We start from the raw sequence: 15,099 nt of genomic DNA on the forward strand, positions 1-15,099 counted from the left end.
GCTATGTTCTCTCCTAAGTGAGGGTGTGAAGTCAACACTAGAGGCTTAGTTTGTAACTACATCAGCTTCTAAAATTAGTTGCACTACGATTACCTGGGACATAACCTAACTAGTTTGGACGTAAAGTCATAACTAAGGCAAGTGGCCAGTTAACAATCAAGATAGAGTTCCACCATCATGGTTACCGTGCACATTAACTATCTGGCTGGAATGAGTCACTTGGCAACACATCGTAGTAAGTATATTAACAAATTAGATATCTACTTGATTACTGTGTCACAAATATGGTTACAATTAATAAAAGAAATATGCTGAAAACCACATTTTATGATTTACACCCCTTTAGGAGCTCTTATTTTAGTAATGCATAAGTCACAACTTAGTAATAATTTATATTATAACTAGGAATAAGTTTAAACTTACACACAACCGCAACAGGTTGCAGTTCCTTCGTAGGCTAGACTGGCTTCATCAGCTAGCTTGTAAACTTCTTTAATGGTTAATCTTTTTCAGTAGTCTTTCATCAGCCTACTAGTTGTTTTCTGTATTTTGGAGGTTTATGTTGATGACTATAAAGTCCACCTTTAATCTGAATTAAATCGATTTTATTATATAAAATTTTTGTACATCCTGACTGAACAGTTTCATGCACCCAAACTTTGTCTTTTGGGTCCAACAGGAAGTGACCAAAATGTTTCCTAAACCAACTCAACCTCCACACTGATAAAACAGCACACACACACACATACTAACAGACACACTCACAGACACACACTCACACTCACTCACAGACACTCTCTCCCTCCTCAGTTATCTGTTTCTCCTCTGCTGTCACTCTGATACACACACACACAGAGGGAGGTAGATAACTCTGTGATTCCACTGCTGAATTTTTAACGCTGTTGTGGAACTTTTTTTTTTTCCAGGCGGGTTACTGTGGCACCGGGGTACTGTTACACAGACAGAGACAGAGAGAGAGAGACACAGAGACAGGGTACAGTTCTGTTCTGTTGTTTACTGAGGCTGGACGGAAACAAGACTGTTCATGGGGTGTGCGGTAAGTTACTCTATCTACTGAATGTTATTTTCTGCTGATGGTTTTATTTCTTTGGGTTTTCAGCTGTGCCTTACAAAGAACCTTTATGTTTTCACACATTATTCTCTGGCTTGTGAAACGTCCAAAAACTAATTTACATCAGTGATGTGATTTTCCGATGTTTTACATGTGGAAATATCATTTTCACAATTAATAGCACATGTGAAAGATACTTTAATGCTTGTTAACTTTACATATGTGCACATCTGTTTTTAGACATTTTACATGCAATAACAATCACGTGATGTAGGAAGATGTGGTTTTCCACACATTTTATTTGTAATTTGTTGATCTCACTTTGCTCTTCTTTTCAACTTGTCATATGCTGTGTGACATTGTACATGAGAGACCTGTGACCTTTGACCTCCTGCAATGTCTGGTGCTTGTAGTTCTGCTGTGGATGAATAACCAGAAATTTAATAAAGGATTTTGTAAGACTTTTTTAAGCTGTTACTGTTAATAACTATCTAGTACGCTAACTATAGTCCCAAAGGCAGGAGCTCTGACCTGGCCAGACTGGACCTTACCCTCAGTGACTGTCGTACTTGGCACCTTTAGATACTTGAATTATTTATTGTAGGAAGTTTGTTTGTGTGCCAGGGCTCTCTTATGCATGCTAAATGTCTTCATGGGTACATTTGGTTTCTAGTAGCCACAATTCCTCCTGGGACTTAAGTTGACGGCTGATAAATCCTATTTATATTCATATTCTAATCTTTTTTTTTTTTTCGTTTTTGAGTTAGTAAGTTACATTTCAACATATTTTGGTTCACGTCTCTATTGTTCATTGTAAGAGACCTATAACAGAATGTATGCAATAATGTGCAAACTAGCATAAAATCACACTGTACTCTTGTTTAGTCCAAGTAACTTTACAACACAATACTAAGCTCAGTGTAGTCATCATACATGTAAAAAGATTTGGTCTGTCACAGGAAATATCAGAAATAAATTCCTCTGGCTTTTCTATCATCAGTCTCTCTCAACTATTTGATCTTAACTCTACATTGCGACCACCTTGTATGGTCCCTTGTTTTACTAAGTTATAGAGTAACTCTCAAACTCCGTTCAAACTTAGGTACGTTTGAACTTAAACACAGCTGGTGCCACAGCAAGCTCTCTGTCATTTAGCACTAGCATCAGCTAGCTGGTAAATGAAGAGTTAGTAAACTGAGCCGGGTTTTCTGGATTTAAGTAGTCTTTTACTCCACGCACCTAAAGTAGTTCACTTTGCTCCAGGACACACACTCCTATTAAGAAATTTTTAAAAATTAATGAAAAAAAAAAGAGATCCTAGGTTGCTCTTTAAAGCAGCAACGATTAAAGATTTTTTGTTATTATTCTGGCGGCCCCTGTGGACAACCTCGAAAAACTATATACGGTATAGTCTTCTCACTGATGGTCTTGTGTGCATATATAGGTCATATTAGAGACATCAGTATTACATTGTGACTGTTTCATAACCAGTTAAAAACTCCTTGCAGTAGGTTTAGAGGCCAGTTACACAAAAACAAAACACACAAGAGTCTACGGACTACATCACAATATAAACAATCATAATAAATATACCGTGCTATTCCCATCCTCTATCCTAACGTCCCTGTAGGATCAAAGAGTAGAGTTAGAGAACTCAAAATGACAAAATAAACCTTTCCTCTAGTCTTCTAACTAATTCCGTCAATGCCACAATCCCACTGGACGCAAGTGACGTACATTTTAAGCCTAAAACCAGGCAGAAAATCAGCAGAGCACAACCCCTCTCTCCATTGCAAGTCATTTGACTCATTCTTATTTATTTAAATTTCATTTAAACAAGTGATCTCTTGAGATACTGAATCTCTTTTGTAAGACAGACTTGGCCAAAATGGCTACATACAGCACAATGTTGCACTTTTGGCATGAAAACCCTGTGAGCTAACTGTGTGTTTCATTGCCCTCTTTGGTTGAAACTTTCCAGTCTATTGCACCTCTGATGTCAGAGTGTACTGACACACCCTGAAGTGTACGTCTACATCACTGCAGCAAGGTGAGAAGTTAAAGTACTAGAGGTTGGCAGAAGTTAGTTTTGCTTGTAAAAGGTTAGGGTTAGTTCTTAGGATATGGACAGAAAATAAACCTTCTGCTCTCTACGTCACACCAAAGTAACATTGTGTTTGGACCTTTTGACCTTTCAAGAATCTTAAAGACCATAGTGAACCAGACTTTATTCTGAAACCTCAATTGTCCTGTCTCCTACCTCAGGCCCGTCCTGTCCTGATGCCGTTTTCATAACAACATGACCCTCAACACGCAGAGAGAAAAGGAACCCCTGCGGCGGCGAGGAAGCACGCCGATTCCTCCCGCCCACTTCTACCAGCACCCATCCTGGACTCGAGACCCTGGACTCCCCAGCAGCACCAAGCGCAATCCCGAGCAGCCCCAGCGCAGCCACCCACCTCTGGGACAGTCAGCGTCCTACCACCCTGGAGACAAGTCACTCCACTACCGCGCCCAGTGGAGTTCAGACTCGGAGGACGACTCGCAGAGCGACTCGGACTGTATTTACAGGGTGGTCTTGCTAGGTGACCACGGTGTCGGAAAGACCAGCCTCGCTGGGATATTTGCCGGTATCACAGAGAAAGATGAACAACCTGGAGGTGGGATGTTACATTTAATTGTCTGATTAGTTTAACTGAATATTCTCACTTTAAAGGTTCAATATGTCAGATTCTGAAGCATTTCAGATATTATTTTTATGTCACATCCTTTTAATTTTTGCAGAAAATCCGACCCACATCCCTACATACAAACATATAAATCAGTCCACAGGCAATCGAGAAAGTTGGGGAAGGTCTCATTTTTAAGTTACGTTACAACCCGTTCACTCAAGTGATTGATACTGCACTACAGACAGCTTTCTCTCTCTGTACAGTGTCAATACTGTGCAACACAAGCTAACGTAGCAAAATACTGTCAGCTAGCTTCATCCAGACTCCCGGGGCTGATCTGGCTCGCTTGCCGGTTACTTTGCTGGCTGGCGTCATGGTTTTGGCTGATGGGGTGATTTGCAAACAGCAAGCTAGTTTGTTTAATGAAGACAATAGTCCAAATACAACATTGCAGATAATAATGTTATTCTAAATATGATTGTAATTTATTTTCTAGCACTCAGTCAATGGCACGTCACTTTAGGCCCATGCACAGGATGATGCTCGCATCTACGGACTGTGTACAGAGTGCGAGTGCGAGCAACAGGACACTGATTGCAGTTCACTTAACGACCACTGGTGTCAGAATTAACAACAGTTTTCTGAAGTTACAAATTTTTTTAACAAATATATATGCACTAAAATTCATTCTTAGTTTAACACACTCAGGGGGGTTACAGCCTTTCTTGGTCTGGTAGCTTGTTGTGGCTTAAGTTAGTAAACCTTTAATGTACCTTGAAGTACCTCTAAAGCTCACTAATTATCACATATTCACGTACCTCTAGTAGCTTCCTGCCATCCCTTCTGGTTGCTGGGCAACTGATCCCAACCAAGAAATAGAGTGTATAACCACCTCAATAAAACTGTGATTTGTTGTTTTTACACTTTTTTATGAATTAAACAAACATGATATATGCTAATAAGTGAGCTTCAGAGGTGCTGGTAGGTGGATCCATGTTTAGTGTATAAACATGAGCGTGATATTAATCATGTCTTTTAACGTAGCATATGCATAGTTACCAAAATGTCAAACATTTCCTTTAAGAGTCATGAATGTATTGAATGAACACTAGTGATTTTCCACATTAAGATCACTTTACTGGTCATGGTTAGTGCTACTCAGCCTGTGACCTCTGCTGCACAGATTTTCTAACACCTTTATGGAAGTAACAGAAGTAATTATGGGAGTTTCCCTTTTAAAGATTTCTACCTTGTTTTATTGTTGTGTTGTAGCTTTCATACTCCATCTCAGTCCTCCACAGTGCGCAGTTTCTGTCTCTGTCTTTGTTCCGACATCACAACCTTGACTGACCTGACATCATTGATCAGCTCTTGTCACGTGTTGATTGGCCTGAGGCCATGATTGACAACCTGTATTGATCCGTGATAGTCTGACATGGTGTGAGGGGGCAGAGCCTGTCTGCTGTTTTTAGGTCTGCTGAGCTGATTCTCTGGTTACACTTTTTTGCTTTAGTTTAATTGTTCTTGTTGTTGTTGTATGCTCAGAGAGCTGATGCTGTATAGTGTATTGTCACCATTGTTTACCAGGTTGTTTTCCTCTTTATGATCACAGATATAATTTGTTATTGGTCCTCCATGTTGTTTATTGTTTTTAGCCATGCTCGGGTCATGGGTCTAAGGATGAAGATGCTTGTCCACTTTGGTCCAGACTGAAAGATATTGACAACTGTTCGAAAGATTGCCATGAAATGGTGTCAAATTTTTAGATGTAATAACTCTGGTTGATCCCCTGCACCATTATCAGCTTCTAATGTGTCCAATACTTTGGTTTATGGCCAAATACCTGCAAAACTATTCCCATCACCCTCAGTGTGTGTTCTGGTAAGTGTTAGCATTCTAACATGCTAAACTGGGTGATTAACATTGTAAATATTATACCTGCTAAATGTCGGCATGTAAGCATTTAGCTCAAAGCATCACAGGGCTGCAGATTCAGAGTCTTGTTGTTTATCGTATGTGTTTATTTTTTGTTACAGAGGACACATATGAGCGAACATTGACAGTAGATGGAGAGGAAACCACGCTCATCGTCATGGATACCTGGGAGAACGACAAACTGGTGTGTGTGTGTGTGTGTGTGTGTGTGTGTGTTGATGAAGTTGTGGAGCATTCAATGTCTGTTTTGAAGCAGAGGATTATGGGTACATGACATCCTGCAAAGAGACCTAATGTGGCTGATTTTAAGCTGTGTGGACAGTTTGGCTGCTGTGGGTTTTATGTTCATCACACTTAAGGTCTGGTGTGTACCATTTAGGAGGATCTATTGGCAGAAATAGAATATAATATTCATAGATATGTTTTCATTAGGGTATAATCACCCGAATTTAAGAATTGTTATGTTTTTATCGTACAATGAGCTGTTTTTATTTACAGAGGCCACGAGGTGCCTTCAATGGAGTCCAACCTGTTGAACTGGCACTTTTCTACAGTAGCCCAGGACAGACAAACCAAACACTGGCTGGAGATTGGGCCTTTGGCATTTTTTACAAGTTTCTCTGACACACCTCACAGCCTGTCCTCATTCCCAGGTCATCAAATACAACTAAATGTCACTAAATCCTACACACTGGACCTTTAATGCTTTGATTAATTCTGTTAGTGTCATGAAATAAAATACCAAATAATTTGTTGTGATAAAGTATTTATATATTTACAATATTTTGTGATTGAGATCACAAAATGCCACTTACCAGGCAAACTTTTGTTATTTCCAATTGGATAAACTTTTAAATCTTTGAGTGTATGTGAGAGTTCGGATGATGCATGCTGTTTCTTTGCATAAAAGTTTAATTATTTATAAATGGGTGAGTGTTGGGTCTCCATACAGTTGGATCGACCATTGACAAGTGTTCAGAAAGTGCAAAGAGTTCACTTTCCTTTGTGAATAGGGCAAACTTCCCGTTACGCCATCACAATAAATTAGAATCATTAATATACCAACCTCATTTAAAAACTCCAAATAGTTATCTTGTGATCAGAAACGTTGCTCTGAAGCTCAATACTGAAGCTGTTCCCTGAATAGCTTTGCAATGAATGTGGCAACTTCTGATCAACCTTTATCAATTTCAGGCTTGAATTGACAACTTCCAGTTAGTCCCACCCACTTACAGTTTAAGCACCACCCACATCTGGTTTAAGCCCCGCCCATTTTGAGTACAGATACAGATACAGATAATTCATATGGTTAACAGATACAGATACAGATACAGATACAGAAAGGACTAAAGGAAGTTAAAGAAGAATATGACGTTGCTTTCTCTTCTTCTCCGTGTCCATGTCTCTCTACCTGTCAGGAGGGGGAGGACAGCTCCTCTCAGGATGACTGTCTGAAGGTTGGGAGTGCTTACGTCATCGTTTACTCTGTCACCGACCGCTCCAGCTTCGACTCTGCCTCGGAGCTCCGGATCACGCTGCGACGTGCCCGCCAGGCTGAAAATCTTCCCATCATCCTAGTGGGCAACAAGAGTGACCTTGTCCGGTCCAGAGAAGTTGCTGTCGAAGGTGGGGGTCAAAGGTCACAGAGGGTACAAACACATGTCGATATACAACAAGTTGTTAATAATATAGTAACAGTTGGCTAATGCTATTATTTATTCTCTTCCTGTATGTGTCTTTTTTTCCCAGAGGGCCGAGCATGTGCGGTGGTGTTTGACTGTAAGTTCATCGAGACGTCGGCGTCTTTGCAGCACAATGTCACCGAGCTGTTTGAGGGTGTGGTCCGACAAATCCGCCTCCGTCGGGACGGCAGCGAGGCCATGGAGCGCCGACGCTCCATCTACAAACGCAAAGAGAGCATTACCCAGAAGGCTCGGCGCTTCCTGGACCGACTGGTAGCACGCAACAACCAGCGCATGGCGGTCAAAGTGCGGTCCAAGAGCTGCCACGACCTCGCCGTCCTCTGAAGACACTTGTCCTCCACGACCGTCAGGTTGGACTTTATTTGACTTGTTGAAGTGCTCTCTGGTTGCAATATCGTGGACGATGTTGTCCGCGGTGATTGACAACAAAAACGATTAGCAGTGAACGGAGTCAGTGGACAGTTACGTGCGTCGCTGTGATCACTGTGACCAACTAATTTTCCTCTGTGACCATTTGGTCTCATTTTTTTTGTGACTTTCCTCCAGATTACCTAAATATAAAACAACAGACTGACTGTAAAAGGATCATCACTGTAGGAGTTAAAGGTCGGATGAGTGTGTGTGTGTGTGTGTGTGTGTGTGTGTGTGTGTCCGGTGTGAATAGGTGTTCAGGATGTATTTTCCACTGTGTCCACTGTGCTGTTCTCCTGAGGTTTCTACTGTTGTCAGTTCAACACTGTGCAGAATAAAGTCTCTTAAAGGAACAGTCCTCTTAAACTCATGTTTTACAAACAAAAAATACAGATGACCACCAATAGGATTTAATATTGATTTAATTCAATTTGTTTTAAACTTTTTGTTCATTTTTTATTTATTTTGTTTTTGTTTTTATTTGCAACTGAACTCTCAGTAAGCCCTCCCCTTAAGAACTTATTGCCTAATCATGGTTATCCAATCATAACCAGTCACATGAGATTCTCAGTATAAACAGCTTGGAGGCTCTTGTCTTCTTTTTAAAGGAATGGATTAAACTGTGTATTTATCTGGTCTAATGTGAGCTGCTAATGTTAACGTGTCCAACTAACTACATATTAGTAGTAGCCCAGCATTACTTCCTAAGCTGATAGTAAGCGTATCTACAGAGAACTACAGGTTACATTACAAAAAGCTCTGTTCAAGCCGGTCCAGGATGATACTATATCAGAGTTATCAGATAGCTACCAGACACTATAATAACATTAAAAATAAACCAGCCTGGTAGAACGCCTACCACGTATCAAGGCTGAGTCCTTACTGAGTCCGCAGCAGTGCCGGTTCAAGTAGGCCAAGGCCTTTGCTGCCTTTCTGTCTACTGTCACTGTCAAATAAAGCAAAATGCCAAAAAAAGCAGACAGATGTCATTTCAGTCAAATCCACAGTTGTCGGTTAGAAAAAAGAAGCAGCTTTTCCTAATTTCTGTCTGAAATCAAGGACTCATGTTTTTCATATTACTTTTTATATTTTATTTAGTTTTAAAGTATTTCCCTAAGTTAGTCTAACATTTCTTTGTGTTTTTATTAAATTTAGACTATTATTAGTCAATTTGGGGTTTAATTTAATGTAAAATTACTAATTAGATCTTCTCATGTGTTTTGTTTTTCTCAGTTGTAATCTCTTTACTGCAGGAGCTGCAGGGATTAAAACCTCTGTGTTCCTCTTCGCATAAGCACACTTTTAGGTCGCCACGTCAACCCCCGGGCCTCCTGGATGTTTACCGTTGCCATGGTGACCTGTGGTCCGTTAGCCACAGTGGAAGAAGAGGCAGTTTACTTAGCAGTCGTCATGACGACAGGGTTGCATACTGACACCTCTGTGGGGTTGACAAAAAACAGGCAGAGTGTTTGTCTGATGGATGGGACAGTGTCTGTTACGTGGACTTTTTTGCCCCGAGTTTAGCCTCGCAGGCTGCATACAAGCCCTGTCTGCTGGGAACCATACTCGGCCTGATTAACTCTGTTATTGCAGCTTCATTCCCAGGGCGTCAAATATTGGCGTTTTGTCATGGCCCTTTGGCGTGTCATACAGACCCACAACTTATCCTTTACTGTCTGTATGAGACACACCAGCCTTTCATCTAACTCCAGTGTAACCCGTACACGTCAGGCGACGTAGTGTAAAGAGCAACAAAGTCTGTGTAAGGAGGCAGTTGGGATGGATGGGTGATGGATGGGTCAAACAAACACAGGATTTTCACCAAGGAGACTTGGATTTGTGTCCAATGTGAAACCAAAAGTCAATGTTGACTTATTTATGACTTATTAGATTACATAACGTTACCTATGTGACTTGCCTTGCGTAACATACTTATTTTAGCCCAAATCATGATCTTTTCCTAAACTTAACCAAGTATGTTTGTTGCCTACACCTAGCCAAACTGCGACCATTTCTCAATGTTAATCAAGTGTCAAAAGGCATCTCAAACAGACACTAGATGAGACGCAGAGGGGCGTGACAAAGCAGTGTTGGTTCACGTTAGGGTTAGGGTTAGGGTTAGGCCAAATATGAGACAATAGTTTTTTTTCTCGAAGTTACATTTGACTGAGAGTCTACAGCCATGCTAGCAGCTTTGTCAGGCTATACCTAAAGAGGCACTTTGGGCTAAATGCTAACATCAGCATGCTAACATGCTCACAAGATTATGCTAACATGCTGATGACAAACATGGTAATTGTTTGTACCATACTTATATTTGCTAATCAGCATTACACACAAAGTAAAGCTCAGGTTGATGGGGATGTTAGTGTTACAAGTATTATGTTATAAATCACTAGCTAGACGGAAATCATCCTGCGGGGGAACATAAATGTCTACATCAAATTTTATGGTAATCCATCCAATAATTGTTTTAACTGAAATTCACACATGTGAACCTGCTGGTGACCCTAGAGCAGCACTGAGGAGAAACACAGTCAGAGAACCAGTTATTCATTCATTCATTTTTTTTTTCACAGAGATGAAGCTGAGCTGTGAAATAACAACAAGCTGGTTTAAATCAGCAGCAGTTTTTCTGGAAACCACATCTGGCAGACTGGTTGTCCCAGTTCTTACTGATCAAACATTCTATCTGCTTATTGATTGGACTTTTTTTGGTGACACACACAAAACACACTCTGTGGTTGTACAGGGACAGTAGATGGAGGAGGAGGAGTGTTTAACATTGATTTGATGAGGGTAATGGAAAAAATGCATGACTCTGCTCAACCCGGATGACACACACACACACACACTCAGTGATGTGTAAACATCCTCTCAGTGGAGGAGGACCAGCGGCTCAGAGCTGTGAGTTCAGCTCCCTCCTGAATCCGTTATGAATAGAAACATCAGAAAATTCTCCTCAGTGTTTCCTCTCTGAAATGTAAAAGTTGTGGAGATTTGTTACAGCAGTTCATGTAATGTAATTGTTGAAAATCATCTCCAGTTAGCAGTTTTGGGCTAATGTGGGTCATTAAAAGGGACTTTGGCAGCTAAAGAAATTAACCTCTCATGGAGCCCCACAACTATGTTAACATGGAAAGTATCATTTTAGCTTGACTGGTCTGTTGAAGGCTGTTCGAGTGTCAAACTGGTGGAAAAGTTGCTGCAAACCTGGCAGATACAAATATATTTATTACTAATACAGTCGATTTAACTCATTTAAAATGAGCTACATAAACCCATTAAAGTAACTTATTACTACTACTAGTGGAATAACTATGTTAGCATCTTAGCTGTTTTCTCAGCACTAACAGGAGACAAAAGTCCCATTCAGGCAAAATAAAAATTACAGGGGGAGGTGGGGAATAAAATATTCACTGTTCTCCTCAGTAATTTAACTCATCATTCCAGACTTCATTTTAACCATTAAATTACAGGATGTGGTCAGTAATAGACACGGATATGTAGCCTGTAGCTGACAAAACAACTCTTTCTCTCCTGAAGGCTTTTCATTGTCTTACTGGTTCCAAAATTGGCCTAATGGTGGTATTAGCATGTTTTTGTCCATTTTTTTTACTTTACTTCATTTTCACAAAAAAGTGAAATTTCACTGAGTAAGCAATCTCCCAATCTGATCAGTCGGGAAATGAAATTAAACCAGAGTTGTATTCAGAAGTTTTCCAATAAAAAGTGAGTGAAACGTAGTGACCACACAGTGACTAACCTGGTAATATTATTATTATTTTTCAGACCAGATTTATGTTATTTTACCTCAAATAAACCAAACTACAGGTGTGAAACCAACCTTAGTTTAGGGTTAACACAAGTCTTAGCTCATGCTAACAGACATTGTGCCTATGCTCAGAGTGTTTCAGCTAAAAGATATTAAAAATATGTTTTCCTTCCATATAATCACATCACAAACAATCCCAAACGCCAACTCTCTTCTCCTCATATTAACATCAGAAAACGCAGTTTACAGCTAATTACTGAGCTCTAAAGAAACCTGAAAGCTTAAGAGTAAGTCAGAGAAGTGTATCTGTGTCTGGACACACTGTCAATGACCTGAACATTATTCCACAGGACATTTCAAACACTTCAGCCCCTTTGAGGTGCGTTTGATTTACAGAGACAGAGCAGAGAACACAAAAAATCAAACACCCCTCTCTGTTTATTTTATCTGCACAGTTTCCTCTCTGTCTGTCTCTGGTTCAGTGTAAAAACCTCACTACTGTAACTCTGCCTCTTTATTCACACACACACACACACACACACTGACACACTGCCAAGAACTACGGGAATGTAAATTTGAGGCTCTGCCAGCAGTTAACTGTGTGTTTGAGACTCTGGCTCCCCCTGCTGGCTGGATGGTGTCTGCTCACATTATAACAGTGATAAAACATCTGACTTTTTAGAAATCTAAATAAAATTACAATAGGGCCTTCGCACGGTCAGTGCTCGGGCGCTAATAAATAAATAAATAAATATTAATAAAAAGTGAACAGAATATGGAATCAAATGATTAAAGTGACTTTATAATTGCATTACAGACAGGAAATAAATTAATTAATTAAAGGAGACACATGACAGGATCAAGTGATGCTGAGTGCACAGAACAGAGCAGCCAGATTAGTTCTTCATTGTTCTTTTCATGTGAATGTGTGAGATGCATAAATGATTATCTTAACTGACGGTGGAAGCTAAATTGAAATGTAGTGTTTGGGTTTTTCATGCAAAGTGTCATCTGGAATAATACACCTCACTACATTTTGCAAGAAGCTTGTATACACAGGTTTTTGTCATGGATCAAGTATATACACATATATACGTATTTATATATATATATATATATATATGTATTATGGCATTATAGCAGACATAATAATTAAAAAATACAATACTTCAAGGTGCTTACAACCAAAATACTAAAATAAACATAAAAATAACTAATAATAAAAATGTGTATAAAACAGTATCAGGCACATGGAGAGAGCACACACAGCACTATAGTTGAGTTTACTTATTACTCGGTGGCTCTCAACTATTGATGGCTATTTCCCCCTGCATGAGTCCTAGTATCTAGTGTAAACACAGGTGTTGCCAGTGATACTGATTAAGATTCATTTAGTGTCAAAGAGCCTTTCTAGTGAGCCAACATGCCCTGACTCTGTTTGACCTGAGTGGAATGCAGCATTAATTACTATTATTGGTAATGCCTTTGTTAACCCTACTATTAAATATCAAAATGGCTACTGGGAAAAAGGTCATGAGAAGAGAATGATGTCGCACTCCCTGTGCCTGTGTTGCTGTGTCTGTGCCTCTGAGTCTATTCTGAAGCTATTTTTCTTACAACATTGTGCTGTGTTAGTAGATACAGTTGTACCAGACTATAACACAATTATGAGGAGCAGTATTTGCTGTTTGCAAATAAAACCTAAGACAAAAACAAAAATGCACAGTGATTATCAAAGCCACATTTTAATTAAAACAGACAATGGCACCATCAGACCAAACACACAAACACAGTGGCCAGTAGTACAATTGGAGTAGCATTGGACAATCTCCAAGGACAACAGAGAGAGTGAAGCAGAGTATTTCTGTAAGTGAGCATTTGAACTCAGCCAACCTACACTGGGTAAATTAAAATTAAAAAAAATTACAGGGTCCAAGCAGATTCTGGGCATTTAAATGTTTATTTTTCCTTATTTAATTGGCAAGAATCACTTGAAAACACACAAAATGCATGAATTGCCACATTGTTGGCAAGTAAGACTTTGTCATCTGGGAATATGAACCTTAGACTCATCTACAGAGATACTGCAACAATGGAGAAAGATTGTCTCCACAAACCTTCTCACAATGAAATCACATGTGCCAGATTGAGGTATCTTTATCTGTTTAAACAGTCAAACTATTGGTTATAAAATTCAGAAAGATGTTTTTTGGGTGTATTGTATGGAAGCTCATTTCTACAAATGAGGTGGAGGGAAAAAGGATCCTGTAAGTCTTTATAATGAGAAACTCTCAAGGACTAAGTATCTGAAAATATTGACCTAGTACCTCAATATAATGAGAAACTTTCTCAATATTTTGTGTCATATTGTGAGAAAGCTTTTTCATTATGACTTACAGAAAACTTACACATTCTACTGCTGAATTGTCAAAGTTCAGTGGATGTGCTAAAAACAAAATCAGTTCTATACAACCTACAGTGAAATGTCAAGGATTTTGAGGAGTTTTTACAGCTGTACTGGTGAAAATGTGAGTTTAGGCTTATAACCACTCTTCTTTCTTATATTATAATACCTAATAACATAAATTAGACATGGAAACATGAGCAAAGACTTGAGGAAATAATTGTACTTAAATCTGTGAGGTTATACCCCGAATAACCCTAACAGATATAACAGGGTATATATATTGAAAAGTATAGATACCTGAAAAAACTTCTTCCCACCTCTGCTTGGGCAACAGATATTACCCAATTTTGGCAAAGCTTAACCAAGATTAACAAACAATACATGAAATGCTGTTGAAGTTCTGATGAATTTAAAAAAAAAACATGGATTAATGATGCATGAATATCAGTGACTCCTACACACATTTCCACATAGTTAGCTGATAAGTACCAAATGTGTGTGGAATGGTAGGTCAGGATCTAAAGGAACAACATGACAGAGCATGAATTATGGGAGGAAAGAAAGTCTAGCCAGAAATCTAGAAGTGATTAGCTGCTGAAATAACAGACCACGACACAGATTTAGTTTTACTTTCTTTGTTTACTCTCTGACAATGCTTTTATTTATTTTTTAGGACTAAACCATCTTTGGGTGTCATTAAAAAATGGTTCTAAATGTAAAATCACATGTCATTTAATATGGACTCAGCCATCAGGAACAACAATCCTTTTGATAACCAATCAAGATTATTATTTTTTATACAGCTCCCAATACTATGTTATGTTTAGTAGGAATGTGGACCGGGGTGCGGATAGAGAACACTCGAGGCAGGTTAAGTTCAAGAGTTTATTCACAACAAACTGAGTAACAAGTAGAACTGTGTGGAAAAGGGTGAGGTGAGAGCAGGGGCAGGCAGGTCCTGACAGTGGCAACCAGCGCTCCAAAAAGAACCTCCAGGCAGCACAAAAACACTCCGGGTGCAGGAATCTTGAAAAGAGGAGAAACACAAAGCGTTAGTCCTGGGCCAGACAGAGAAAATTACTGGAAACAAACCAAATACTCAAGAGACTAAATTGGCCTGAAGT

General features: G+C 39.4%; 1 protein-coding gene across 1 annotated transcript; it reads left to right on the forward strand.

Moving 5' to 3' along the window:
- The first annotated feature begins 830 nt into the window (after window positions 1–830).
- rem1 (RAS (RAD and GEM)-like GTP-binding 1) lies at window positions 831–8,138 on the forward strand. Its single transcript, XM_035661183.1, has 5 exons — window positions 831–1,057; window positions 3,338–3,732; window positions 5,781–5,863; window positions 7,098–7,305; window positions 7,429–8,138. The coding sequence occupies exons 2-5, from the start codon at window positions 3,372–3,374 to the stop codon at window positions 7,704–7,706; spliced, it is 930 nt and encodes a 309-aa protein (XP_035517076.1). The 5' UTR covers window positions 831–1,057; window positions 3,338–3,371; the 3' UTR covers window positions 7,707–8,138.
- The last annotated feature ends 6,961 nt before the right edge of the window (window positions 8,139–15,099 follow it).

This window comes from Morone saxatilis, unplaced genomic scaffold (assembly GCF_004916995.1).
Source record: "Morone saxatilis isolate NCDOM2014 unplaced genomic scaffold, NCSU_SB_2.0 Contig18, whole genome shotgun sequence".
Lineage (NCBI taxonomy): Eukaryota > Metazoa > Chordata > Actinopteri > Moronidae > Morone > Morone saxatilis.